General features: G+C 45.6%; 1 protein-coding gene and 1 non-coding gene across 2 annotated transcripts in view; one reads left to right on the top strand and one right to left on the bottom strand.

Moving 5' to 3' along the window:
* The window catches only part of LOC101663005 (BRCA1 associated protein), a 34,538-nt gene that overhangs the window by 1,105 nt on the left and 19,839 nt on the right, over positions 1-13,594 (bottom strand). Inside the window, exons 7-11 of the mRNA XM_004709575.2 lie at positions 10,117-10,192; positions 9,518-9,656; positions 9,052-9,161; positions 6,903-6,992; positions 1,789-1,892 (exon numbers count right to left, since the gene is read on the bottom strand). Coding sequence (XP_004709632.1) covers positions 1,789-1,892; positions 6,903-6,992; positions 9,052-9,161; positions 9,518-9,656; positions 10,117-10,192 — 519 coding nt within the window. The remainder of the gene's footprint in view (positions 1-1,788; positions 1,893-6,902; positions 6,993-9,051; positions 9,162-9,517; positions 9,657-10,116; positions 10,193-13,594) is intronic.
* LOC115871944 lies at positions 8,149-8,282 on the top strand. Its single transcript, XR_004047564.1, has one exon. It is a non-coding gene; the product is annotated as a U4 spliceosomal RNA (small nuclear RNA).

Raw genomic sequence — 13,594 nt, 5'->3', positions numbered from 1 at the left:
GAGACTGTGACTCTTCTGGTGGTTTCAAAGTGCTGACCTTGCAGTTAGCAGCCCAACGCATAACCCACTACACCACCAGAGCTCCAGGATAGGGACGCTAGGACAAAAGTGACAATTCTTGGAGAATCACATGCTCAAAGCACTTTCCTGGATGATATTCTAAGCAGAGGGCTTTTAAGAAGAGGGAGTGACCCATTCTTGTCGCTCAACCTTACTCAAGTAGAGAATTACAAACTAAAACACCTTTTCAGATGCCATTTCTATCAGAATGCCACTGAGCACTGTGGAGGATTGGAGGTGCACAGGAGCACAGCCTCTGGAAGTCAATTTAGTAAGTGCTCTAAAAATCAAAACCCTGCATGTTCTCTGACACCTCTACCCTACATCTAGGAATGCACCCTATGGAATAAACTCAGGATTGTGGCCCAAACACACCAATACAAAAAGCCCACAGGGACAAAGGTGCTCACCACAAGACCGTTCATAGTAGTGTAAGCGCTGAGGCACTGTAGGTGTCCCTGGACACCTTAGCACATCTGGGTAATGGGCCAGAAAGCCCCTCCAGAGACCAGAGAGGACTTGGGGTGTGCCAGCACGAAACTACCTCCTACACATATTCTTTGAGTGTCATCTTAGTACCTAAATAGCATGCATGCTATACGGTTTTTGCAAACTGCACAGACATTAGCTTCTTGTGTGCGCAATATGTATATGCATGTTGTTCACAGGGTGCATAATATGCAAAAAATACAGTAACTGAAGAACTAGATAACATGGGGGTGGGGAGGCTTCAAAAAGCTTGAGTAAGATAGAATGAAAAGATAATCGAATTTTTCCACAAACTTTTTGAGGCCCCTTTGTAATATATTTAATTACTAGGCGGGGGAGAGGGGCCTCCTCTAATATTACGTTCTTTGTGCAGCAGAAGTACGAGATTATTCTGTTTACTATGTAGACAGAACAAAGGATCTGGAAGGAGAACTACCCAAGGGCTACTGTTAATGCTGCTGCTACTCTCCAGTGTCCAGTTTTAACTTTTTAGTTCAATCTCTCAGGGGCTGAAAGGGTTGGAGAATTTTCCATTTTGGTTTCTTGTGATGTTGCAGTATTGTTTTAACAACAGTTTCAAAGCCAAAATACTAACATGTACTTAACAATGGAAGGAACTGGGTAAAGGGTCTGCGAACCTTGGCCTACCTTTGCCAGTTTTTTGTAAATCTGAATCTACTCCCAGAATAAAACACCGATTCTCAGGAGGGAGGGGGAAAAAGAGCTGATGCTAAGGGCTCAAGTAGAAAGAAAATGTTTTGTAAATGATGATGGCAACATATGTTCAAAGTGCTTGGTACAATGGATGGATGGATTGCTACATGAGCCCCCCCTCAAAATGACTTAAGTCCACCCTGAGCCCAAAAGGTCACTTCAGTCAGCAAATCCCAGCAGTGGGGCAGAGCTGCCTTGCTGTGAATGGCCTGTCATGCTGCTGGGTGCCAGGTCTTTCTTCCTGCCATTGCTTGGCCACAGGGCTCAAAAGGGCTGCAGGCCGAGTGGAGTGTCCCCTCCCCACCACCACAGACAGCAAAGGTAAGGATTTGCACGTATGGCACTGAAGTATTGTGCCCCATACAGTACCCACCTGCTACTGCGTGCCTCTGCTTTCAATAAATAGGAGGTCACAGTAAGTTTGCTCCATGTATAGGGTAACCCCTGAAAACTCGAGGGCACACAGTAACAGTCAAGCTGTCACCATAAAACAGTGAGCTTAGAGAACAGACTAGTTATACCTACTTTCTTTCCACGGATTGCTTTTCCTTGAGGAGGTCGTTTAATCTATGTTCTAGGTTATCACACTTCTCAATGGTCTCTTTAAATTTGGTCTTCATGTTGTTAATCTGAAAGAAACATGAGAGAGCAGGCTCACTGCAGAAAGGCGAAGTTCTGTGCTCTTTGGGGCTAGTTTTCACATGCTTTCTTTCCTTCAATTATAACTTTGACAGGTCAAACTTTGAAAAAGTGAGACTTTTGAAAACCATTTCTGTAACAGGAATTTAAAAAAATGCTGAGAACTGGTGCTGACACGATTTCTCAGGACCATTGGGAACGGGGCCCTTAGGCGCCTGAGTATGCAGCAGAACCCTGAGAATACAGAGCTGCTGGCTCTGCCTGAGCACAGAAGGCTGGTCAGAGGCCCTGCCACGCTTGCTGTTGATTTTCTTCTCCTGAGGCTCCTTCCACAAGTGATTCTCCACGGGAACCTAAGGGGCTCGTGGTAGCATTCCTTAGCTGTCCAGGTCTCAAGCTCACTAATATATGCTATATCATGCACTGTTATCAGTGCATGATATAGCATATCAGTTCCGGTTATCAGTTTGAACCCACCAGCCACTCCAAGGGGGAAAGATGAAGCTTTCTACTCCTGTAAGAGTTAGTCTCGGAATCCCACTGGGGAAGTTCAGAGTTGAATCAGTGGCAGGGAGTTTGTTTTTTGTTATTTACTTATGAAATACATACAGATATGAGGGGGTTTCTTAAAAAGTTGTGGCAAAATCCCATTATGTTTTAATTCCATTTCCCACAAACTTTTCAAAGGCCGCTTGCGTATGTATAAATGTGTTGCTGTCAAGTGGATTCGCAAGCACTGTAACTCTATAGGACAGGGTAGAACTACTCTAATGGACCCCCAAGGCTGTTGTCTCTATAGGACCAGCTCTCTGCCATGGACCGATTGCTGGGTTCAAAGTATAGACTTTTGATTAACCGCCTAACACTTAACCACTGCACCACCAGGGCTTCTTATGAGGGGGCATCAAGAGCTCATGGAAATATTTCATGTTTATATTGTATTTTTTCAAACTTTTCAAAGCCCTGTCACATAGATGTGGAATATTGTTGACATAGTCTCCTTTCTGCTCTGGAACAAAACAGAGCAGTCAAAAGTATATAGAACTAATTCTTATGACACAGCATTCAGAATTTGAGGGTGTAGACTGCTGGATGTTGGCTAAGGGCAGAGCAATCCCAGTCCAGAGCATGCTGCCTGCAGGACAGCTAAGTAGATACGGGCTTATTCAGGTGGCTGTGGGCCTTGCCCCCTCCACTGTCTCAGGGCACTGGGAGAAGCTTAAGTCAGGAGCCGACAAGGAGGCTGGCTGGGCCATGAGGCAGCAATAGCAGGAGCTGAAATTGTTTCAGAAACAATGTTTCACTGAGACCTTCTAACAGTCCTGACTTCACATGTCCACCCTCGTTAGAAGCTAAGGCTTGAACAGAGGGCAGGCAGGATGCCCGAGGTCACCTGCTGGAGCTTGGTGGAGCCAGGATACTTCTATACTCAACTCTGAGCAGCCCTCCTCCTGGCTGCTGGCGAGGGATGGCTGCGATGGCAGGCAGGCCACAGGAAGGCCAGGCACTCCCATCCTCCCTCTGTAAGCATATTCCACACGGACTAGGTCTCCTTAACAGCACTGACTATTTCATTTAAAAAAGCCTTTTGGGCTTGAAGGTAACAAGCGGTCATCTAGCTCAGAAGCAACAAAGCCCACATGGAAGAAGCACACCGGCCTGTGTGATCACGAGGTGCCAAAGGGATCAGTTATCAGGCATCAAAGAACAAAAAATTAATATCATTGTGTGCTCACCTCCCTGATACGATCACTGAAGACAAATGGGTGCATAAGCAAATGTGGCGAAGAAACCTGATGGGGCCCGGCTATCAAAAGATACAGCGTCTGGGGTCTTAAAGGCTTGAAGGTAAACAAGCAGCCATTTAGCTCAGAAGTAACAAAGCCCACATGGAAGAAGCACACCAGCCTGTGCGATCACTGAGGTGTTGAAGGTATCAGGCATCATCAGAACAAAAAATCTTACCATTGTGAATGAGGGGGGGAGTGCAGAGTGGAGACCCAAAGCCCATTTGTAGGCCACTGGACATCCCCTTACAGAAGGGTCTGGGGAGGGGACGAGCCAGTCAGGGAGTGATGTAGCAACAACGAAAAATACAACTTTCCTCTAGTTCCTAAATGCTTCCTCCTCGCCCCCACTATCATGATCCCAATTCTACCTTACAAATTTGGCTAGACCAGAGGATGTACACTGGTACAGATAGGAACTGGAAACACAGGGAATCCAGGGCGGATGATCCCTTCAGGACCAGTGGTGTGAGTGGCGATACTGGGAGGGTAGACGGTGGGTAGATTGGAAAGGGGGAACCAATTACAAGGATCTACATGTGACCCCCTCCCTGGGGGACGGACAACAGAAAAGTGGGTGAAGGGAGACATTGGACAGGGCAAGATATGACAAAATAATAATTCATAAATTATCAAGGGTTCATGAGGGAGGGGGGAGCGAGGGGGAAAATGAGCAGCTAATGCCAGGGGCTTAAGGGAAGATCAAATGTTTTGAGAATGATGAGAGCAATGAATGTACAAATGTGGTTTACACAATTGACATTATGTATGGACTGTGCTAAGAGTTACATGAGCCCCTAATAAAACGATTATAAATAAATAAATAAATAAATAAATAAATAAATAAATAAATAAAGCCTTTTTTGGGGGGAGGGGGAGTAACTTCCTAGCCCACTTCATTAAGCAAAGGGTGACTTTGAACATGCAAGCAAAGGGCGACTTCTCAAATTTCCTGTAAGTCATGAAGATCAAAATAGTATTTGAAGCAGCTCAAATGCTAGTCTGGCATCAGTGCATCTCTTCAATATGGCTGTAAAAGGATCCATTAGCTCTTTTGACATTTTCTCCTGAATACACTTCTGTTTTGTAATAAAGAGCAGAAATTACTACCAAAAGGAACCAAATTGTGTATGTTTTGGTTAATAAAGATACATCAACCCCACAGATTTGAAACAGGTAAAATATACATTGCAATAGACAGATGTTAAATCAGTTTTCCAGAAACGTGTTTGACCATTAGCCCAAGATAAGGCACACGCAGCGCCTGTAAGCATACACACACGTAAAGAGATGAAGAGTTTCACAAAACATTAAATAAGCTCTGATACTTTACATTCATTCTATTAATAAAAATGCCAGTCATGACCCACCAAACTTCTGTTCATAGCCGTATCGGGAACAATACTGATTTAGATGGTGGGCTCTCTGTTCCAGGGAAGCCGTGTCCTGCTCTGTGTAAACTCAGCCCCTCCATGGGTGCGTGTTCCTCACTATGTAGAACAGGCTCCTGCTCACGTGCCACACTCGGTATCAGGGGCAAGAGAAGCAGACCCACCATGCATGCACACTCCTCCAGCCTCAGCTCCCCACTCACTTCCCAGGACATGCAGGGCTGGCCACTGTTCCTCCCCAGGTGGTTCCACTGCAGGAGGCAGTGGACAGAGGGCTGCTCAGAGGGCGGACAGCGGCAAGAACCATGAACTAAGGGATAAAGGACATTTGTTATCACCTAAAACATCCCTTCAAGCACTTAAAGCAGGGGTCCTCAAACTACAGCCCGTGGGCCACATGCGGCCCGCTGAGGACATTTATGGGGTCCGCCGGATGTTTTTGTCCCGTTTTGTTTTTTACTTCAAAATAAGATATGTGCAGTGTGCATAGGACTTTGTTCATAGTTTTTTTTTAGAGTCCGGCCTTCCAACGGGTCTGAGGGACAGTGAACTGGCCCCTTGTTTAAAAAGTTTGAGGACCCCTGACTTAAAGCTTCATCGGCAGGGCTGCCCTGAGTCTCCAGCACATCCCTACAGAGAACTAAATAGGAAAGAATTTGACAGCTGCTGGGCCCCTGCAGAGCCCTGGTGGTACAGTGCTTAAAACACTTGGCCCAAACCAAAAGGCTGATGGTTTGAACCCACCAAACACTGTAAAAGAAAGATGAAGTTGACGGTGTCCTTAAAGATTCGCAGCCTTGGAAACCCCATCAGGTGGTTCTCCTCTGTTCTTTGGAGTTGCTGGGAGTCAGAATCCACTTGGCCCTCAGAGCTGGTGTGTAGCCTGTTGTAAAGCTGACTTCCCCTCCTTTGGGGGCACAGGATAACTGGTATCCCAGGTACTGAGAGCACCTGGGCCCTCTCTGCTCACCACAGGTTAATCCTGGCTACCCAAGCCCTGCTCCGCAGCTCCTACCTGAAGACCCAGATATCGGAGAGAGCTTCCAAAGTTGCCAAAGCCATCAATTTCATTTTAAACGACCGTATGTAAGACTATGGGAAGCAATGCACCAGGCACTGTCCCTAGGTCCTGAGAATGGTTCCTAGAGCTGTAGTTACACACAAACTCAGAGGCTCTTGCTGGTTTCCATGCGGTCCTCTTTGCACCCTGCAGTGCTCTTTGGACAAGAAAGGCCCAGGGAAAAACCAAGCGGGCAGACCTCTGGCCCATTAGCACTGTCTACGTCACACGACTTGCCTCTTGGAGCTGCTGGAGGTTTGAATGGCATCTTCCTTACAAGGTCCTTTAGTAAAATTGGGGCACCCACCTTAGACACACAGGGCACCCGGGTAATGGGCAAAGCCCCAGTGTCTGCCTGGTTTCGCCTCGTTGGATAGAGAGTGGCTTGGCAGTATCTTGCCACCTCAGACAATCCCAGTGAACTCCTGAGAATAGCTTTCCCAAAGTGGACACACCAACAGGCTGACCCAAATTACAAATTTATGGACCTACTTTACTTTTTAATGGGGCTGTATCAAGCCCTAGGAACCCTGACTGGGCTTAAAAGACAAACAACTCCCCAACCCCTCAAGTGCCAAAACACTCAAGCCTTAAATGCAAATTTCTTAGATGCACACCCTCCCTGGGTGAGTGCGATGCTGAGCCACCGGGCTACACCCTCAGGCTGACCCCACCCACTCCACCCTCCAATGCCTCCTTCTGCCAGGGTTTCAGCCTTTTCGGTCTCGTGGCATTTCAGCATTGTCACTAAATCAGCCTTACCTCTTCTGCGGTGTCCTTCTCTATCCGAACAATCTTGTTTTCCCAGTAGATTCGCTGAGATTCCAGCTGGCTTGTGAGTAAATATGAATACTGGAGACAGAGAAAAGAGACATGAAAGTGTCAGCCACTGCTGTCAGTCTTGGAAATGCATGCAATTCAAAGTGGGCCTTGGAGGGAGCTGGAAGAGTAAGCACAGTCACCAGGATCTGACACCTTGGTTCCTCTCCACACAACACAATGGGTCAGCAGGGGCCCACAGATGCCAATTATGCTGCTGACTTTTGAGCAGCAGCAGCAGCAGCGGCAACTAAAAAACAAAATGGATTCTGTCCAAGCAGATGAGGAACCACAATCATTAAAATTGAAGTGCAACTCAAACCAATCATGTATTCATTCTTCTCCAGGAAGCTGTTCCCTCCCAGCCCTTCTCCACTCCCTCAGCACTCTGCCCACCGCTAACATTCCTTCGGACACTGGCACTCAATCCCAAGTTTACCAGCCTGTCTCCCTGACTGGCTTGTGACTGCCATCAAAGTGAGAATTATGTCTTTATCACACACACACAATATCAAGAAATGTTTGCTCCATCAACTGCGGTCTTAAAAGTGTTCTTCTAAAGCCCGACTATTGGTCTCTCTGTCTGGTGAAAGAAGTGATGAAAATCTGGCAGAAGCAGTCCAATGGACCAAGTGAACATCAGTCTCCACCATCCTGAAACCACAGAACTAGATGGTGTCCAGATATAACCACCAATTGCTCTGAAAGGGATCACAGTAGAAGGCCCTGAATAACCACTTGGCCTCCACTCAAGTACTCCCTCAATGCAAGAACACTTTTTTCTATTAAACTGGCATTCCATGATGCTCTTCTTCCCAACAGGATTGCTGAAGACAAATGGGTGCATAAGCAAATGTGGTGAAGAAAGCTGATGGTGCTCAGCTATCAAAAGATACAGTGTCTGGAGTCTTAAAGGCTTGAAGCCTTAAAGTGGCCATCTAGCTGAGAAGCAGCAAAGCTCACATGGAAGAAGCACATCAGCCTATGTGATCACAAGGTTTTTGAAGGGATGAGGTATCAGGCATCAAAGAAAAAAAAATGGATGTGTTGTTGGGCTGTGCACTCCATGAGGGCAGGTAGGTTTCATGAGGCTTGCTCCATGTCCAGTTCCCAGCCCAGGGAGCAGGGTCTGACAATTATGTGTGTACATACTTACAGTTAACATGGGAGAGCTCTTTACAAAGTGTTTAGCTTTGCACAGTGGCAATATTGAACCCAGTGAGTTTTATCCAAGGCACAATTATTGCTAATTGAAAACTTTCCTACAAAGTTTTTATCTTTTTTTTTATATCAATAGAACAATGAGTTAATAACATCAGTCTTTTTCAAAACCATTTTGTGGGTCCCTGGTGGTTTTGTGGGTTAGGTGTTGGACTACTAACCACAAGATTGGCAGTTCATAGCTACCAGCCACTTCTCAGGAGAAAGATGAGGCTATTGACTCCTGTAAAGATTTAGAACTTCGGAAATCCTATATAAGGTAGCTATGAATTGAAATTGCACAAGACCTTATTAAAGTGTTGAAAATAAAAGGTGCTATTTGGAGGACTAAGACATGCCTAACCCAAGCCATGATATTTTCAATTGTCTCATATGCATATGAAAGTTAGATATTGAATAAGGAAGACTGAAGAAGAACATATGTTTAAAACTACAGCGTTGGTGAAGAACATTCAAAGTGCTGTGGACTGTCAGAAGAACCAACAAACGTGGCTTGGAGGAAGCACCGCCCAGAATGCTCCTTAGGGTCAAGGAGGGCAAGACTTACATTTCATGTACTTTAGGTATGTTATCAAGAGAGGCTGGTCAATGGAGAAAGACATCATGCTTGGTCAAATAGAGGGGCAGTAGAAAAGAGCAGGATCTTTGATCATATAGATTGACACAGGGGCTGCAACAATGGGCTCAAGCATGAGAATAATTGTAAAGGTGGCGTAGGACTGGGGAGTTTTGTTCTGTTGTACATTTAGGGTTGCTATGAGCCAGAACTGACTCCAGGGCACCTAACAACCACAAAGCACCTTTTACTTTAGAAAAGTGATAACATGTATTACCTGGAAACTGGTCTTGAGTGATAATGACAATAACTTACCTCTAACTGTAAGGCATCTATTTTCTCTTCCTGGCAAGTATCACCTTCACATTCATACTGCACAATTTTCCCATCTGTTTTACTTGCAACAAGCCGATGGACATAATTATCTAAAGAAGAGAATGAGTCAGCGAAAAGTTGTGTCTTCAGAACAGAAAAGGTCTCCATATGTGCTAATGCCGACACAACATTTGTTTTTATGGATCGGAACTAAAGGCAATGCCAGTATTTCTTTAAAAACGGGCCAAATCCCTTGTATTTTGATGAGAATGTGAGAGAGTGAGTGGGGAAGAGTGGAAGTGTAAACTTCTGTCATAAGGAGATTCGGGCCATTCATGGGAGCGTGCTCTTCGGGGCACCGTGAGAACGAGTGTTGCGACAGCTGGGGGGATGACATTTCACACTGTCTCTGAAGGACAAGCCGCCCACACAGAACCCCAAACTAGAATGCTGGGCTGGTGTTCACCTCCAGCGTAGTCCCAGACGCGATGGTTGGTAAGCTGCATGGCGTACGTGTGCTGGGTTTCCTCAAAGTGCTTGTAAGCGTGTCGGCTTACATACCGCCCACAGCCGATGTGGCCACATATCAGACAAATCCAAAGATTCTGCCAAGAGGAAAGTAAGGGCCTGGTCAGTTAGATGTAACCCAGTACTTGGCCCATTTGGGGTGAGAAGGGGCCTGTGGTGGATGGAAAGTGGCTTCTACAGGAGTTTTGAACAAATGCATGTCTCAAGTCCAACAATCAAGGATGATTTTATGGGTACATTATTTTCTCACTCTGATTTCTAAGGAGCTCTATGTAAACAGTAAGAAAAGCATTCACAACTGATCAAGAAAAGGCTAGGTTTTTATTAAGGATCAAAGAATAAAAGCATCAAGTACTTTTCTTAGAAGGAAAATCATTTGGGCGTTCCTTTTTTTTTTTTTTTTTGCCTGATCCTAGACAAAAAAATAAAATACTCAGTCTCAGTAAGAAACCAAAAGAATTTAAACGACACCAGGCAGAAGAAACCCCCGACAATGGGAGCTGTGTTCATTGTTCTTTGCCTGCCCCCATTACTTACTTCCTGAACACCACACTCGAAACACTTGTTCTCTTCGACTGGCTCTGGCGTTTGACAGTACCGGCACACGGGACACCTACCAGGACAGCGAGATAATGGTATTGATTAAAGATCAAAAGACAACTGGTCCAGAGCCTGGAAGCCAAAGCATGGATTGTAGATTTCTCTTCTATACCTCTAAATTTATCATAACTGAGGATATCATTCACAAGACATGTGCCAGGTATTCTTAAGCAGAGTTAAAAATATAAGTTGTTGGGAATCCAGGACGGATGAGCCCTATAGGACCAGTGGTGTGAGTGGCAAAACAGGGAGGATAAAGGGAGAATGGGTAGGAAAGAGGGAACCGATGACATGGAACTGTGTGTGACCTCCTCCCTGGGGGACAGACAACCGAAAAGTGGATGAAGGGAGACGTCGGACAGGGCAAGATATGACAAAATACCCATTTATAAACTATCAAGGGCTCATGGCGGGAGGGGGGAGCGGGGAGGGAGGGGAAAAATGAGGACCTAATGTCGGGGGTTTAAATGGAGAGAAAATGTCTTGAGAAACGATGTACAAATGCGCTTTACACAACTGATGTGTGTATGGATTGGGATAACAGTTGTATGAGCCCCTAATAAAATGTTAAAAAAGAAAAAAAAAAAAGTTGTTGATTAAACAGGAAATGAGGACTCTTGCCTGGCCTCATACCCCCTCTTGCTGCCTGGAGCTTACATAATCCAAGAGCTCAACAAGCACAGGTTAGAACGAGGGGCTGGGGACAGGCCACTGATCCATCCATGCTATCTACTAGATGTTCTCACTGCTAACAATCCACATTTCCCAGAAACTTTAATCACTCAAAATATTCTCTAGGCTCTCGAGGTTGCTCTTTAGAATTGGAAATAAAAACGACAGTGAATTTTACCAAGTTGAAAAAAAAAATCAAATGAACAAAATTATTTTTCTTGAAATATGGTCAACATTTTATGATGCAATGAAGATACTGGTGACTAATAAAAATGGCATAGAAAAACTCATCAATCCCTTCCTATTATACTCAAGACAAAGTAAAGTTAATACTAGTCTTGAATGCTTTTGTCTGATGATGGCGCAGTGGCTAAGTGCATGGCTGCTAACCCAAAGGTTGGAGTTTGGAACCCACCAGCTACAATGCAGGAGAAAGCCTTACTTCTGTCCTATCCTACAGCTTCACTAAGAGTCAGAATGGACTCCATGGCGGTGCGTTTAGGTTGTAAACAACAGAAAGCGTGCTGCAGCTGAAGAGTTGAGGCTAACTGAACTGGAACCAAGAAGAAAGGATGCTCACGTTCCAGACACAAGCAGGTTCATTTGCTGACCAAATGAGTACGCAAAGCTGAAGGAGGGGAACCCGCAGGAAGAACACTGGGGTCTTGTCACAGAGCAGGAGGCTCTATCCTGGTTTCAATGAAGAGGCTACAGGTCCCACCCAGCTCACTTTTTAGTATCAGAAGACAGACCATAAGCTCACAGGAATGATTTAAAAAACAGTAGCTAACAAGTGGCAATGAGCCTTGTCACAGGCGGGAACTAGCTCTAAGCCATCCTGTCACTGCGTGCCTCCTCTTCTCTGTGTCTGGATAAGAACCAACTGAATCCAAAGTCTAATTCTCCACACAGTGCTAGAAGGCTCTTTCTGAAAGATAAATCTGAGTCTGAGAAAAAGAAAGAAGGGATAAAATTACGGATTAACTTATTTGCATAATATAATCCTGGCTTTACTACATAGCATCTATTTCCCATTAAAATGTTTATTAAATTCTTCCTGCCTTCCCCTTTAAGAATACGTTTTTTATTTTAATTTTTGCAATGAAATTTTTGGGGAGCCCTCTCAGAATGTTCTACCCCAACATTTCTTTTTTCTTGCAATTCCATTTTTATTTACCTTAATCCTGTTGATAGATCTTTAGATTGTTTGTCTTTTTTCTACAATATTGACATGTGAGAGCCTTGAGCTCAATGGGACCATATTGGTTTTCTGGGTCTTCTAACATTGACGCCTTTGGCAGAGTGGAGTTTTACCACGCAACATTTCTATAGATGAGAAGAAACCACCCTTTGTGACCCAGTACCAATCACAGCCTAGCAGCCCCCATCTCTACCTCCTCCAGCCTCTACCTTGAGTCACATGAACTTATTATGGGTGTGCTCACTCTGAGGAGGATCTGTGTTTGAGTCTCCCTCTCAGCACCACCCACTGCACCATCCACACAAAACCCACTGCTAAATGAGCTGGGTGCTTCTGAGGGTGAAGGCTATGTCTCAGACCCTATGTCACGCACAGAAACGCTCTGTCATCAAGTCGTTCCAACGCCCAGTGACTTGACCTCTCCGGTCAGGACACTTTAGGCACGTTAATGCTCACCTCTGGGCCTTCGTTTCCTTCTCTATAAACTGAGGGGCGATAAGATGTTCTCTGAGGAAACGTCCAAGTTCAAAATGCTCTGGTTCTATGAGTTCACCTCTACTGAAGGTAACACTGGTGAGGCCGGCAAAGAGAATGGCGTAGGGGTTGGACACAAGATACAGACAAGCACTTTACACCGTCCACACAGTCCAGTGTGGCTTTGTTCAAGGTGATTTTAAACCTGGACGATTTTCTGTAGAACTCCAAAACAAACTGGCCGAGGACACTGTGGAACCAAGGCAAGAATCTTGCCTGATTCTAGAAGCACACTCCACAACACCCAAGGTTTATGCATTTTCTCAGCGATACTTACGTTGCTCCCACTACGCACCAAGGCTCATGCCAGCTGCAAGGGGCCCAGGAGTAAACAAGTGAACAGGCCAGACCCTGCTCTAGGGGCTGGCATTCTCCGCTCAGCCAGTGGCCCACTTCTGAGTGGAGAGCAGATTCCTGTGAACTTCCATTCCTCAGTACTTTTGGGCTTTGGAATTTTCTTATCCCTCCCCAGGTGTGTACACACATGTACACATACACACACAGACACACACACACCTGCTTAGCACCTCCTCCCGAGTCCCAGTCTTCATCTGGAAAACTCTTCTTCCTCAGCTCAGATCTCAGAAGACCTGGCTCACCCTCCAGTCACAGCCATTCCTTCCTAAGGCCTGTCAGGGCTGCAACCGTACCCCTTGTCATGGGATTGATGGGAGGCCAGTGTCTGAGCCACCTTTCTAGCAAAGTCTTAGGGTGCAGAAAAAGGCACAGGTGAGATCTGAGCTATCTTTATACAGCAATGCCTCCCTATTAAATAAGGGCTCTGTCAAATTGGGAGGCAGGTACCATCGACGTGATGCCTCTTAAGATGTTTTAGCACTTCTGCTCCTGGCCACTGTGCTTTCAACAGCCTGGACAAGCTACTGTGTTAGGTTGCTGCGTCCAAACCAAAGACACCACACCACTGCTGTTGGGTCAGTTCTGACTCAGAGTGAGTCTGCAAGGCAGGGCAGGGCAGGGCCGAGCTGAGCTGAGCTGCTCCATAGGTTT

Source organism: Echinops telfairi, unplaced genomic scaffold (genome assembly GCF_000313985.2).
Source record: "Echinops telfairi isolate 266 unplaced genomic scaffold, ASM31398v2 ScPeMD7_7412;HRSCAF=8450, whole genome shotgun sequence".
In the NCBI taxonomy this organism is placed as follows: domain Eukaryota; kingdom Metazoa; phylum Chordata; class Mammalia; order Afrosoricida; family Tenrecidae; genus Echinops; species Echinops telfairi.
The sequence above is the reverse complement of the archived record's forward strand: the minus strand, read 5'-3'. Positions and strand labels throughout refer to the sequence as shown.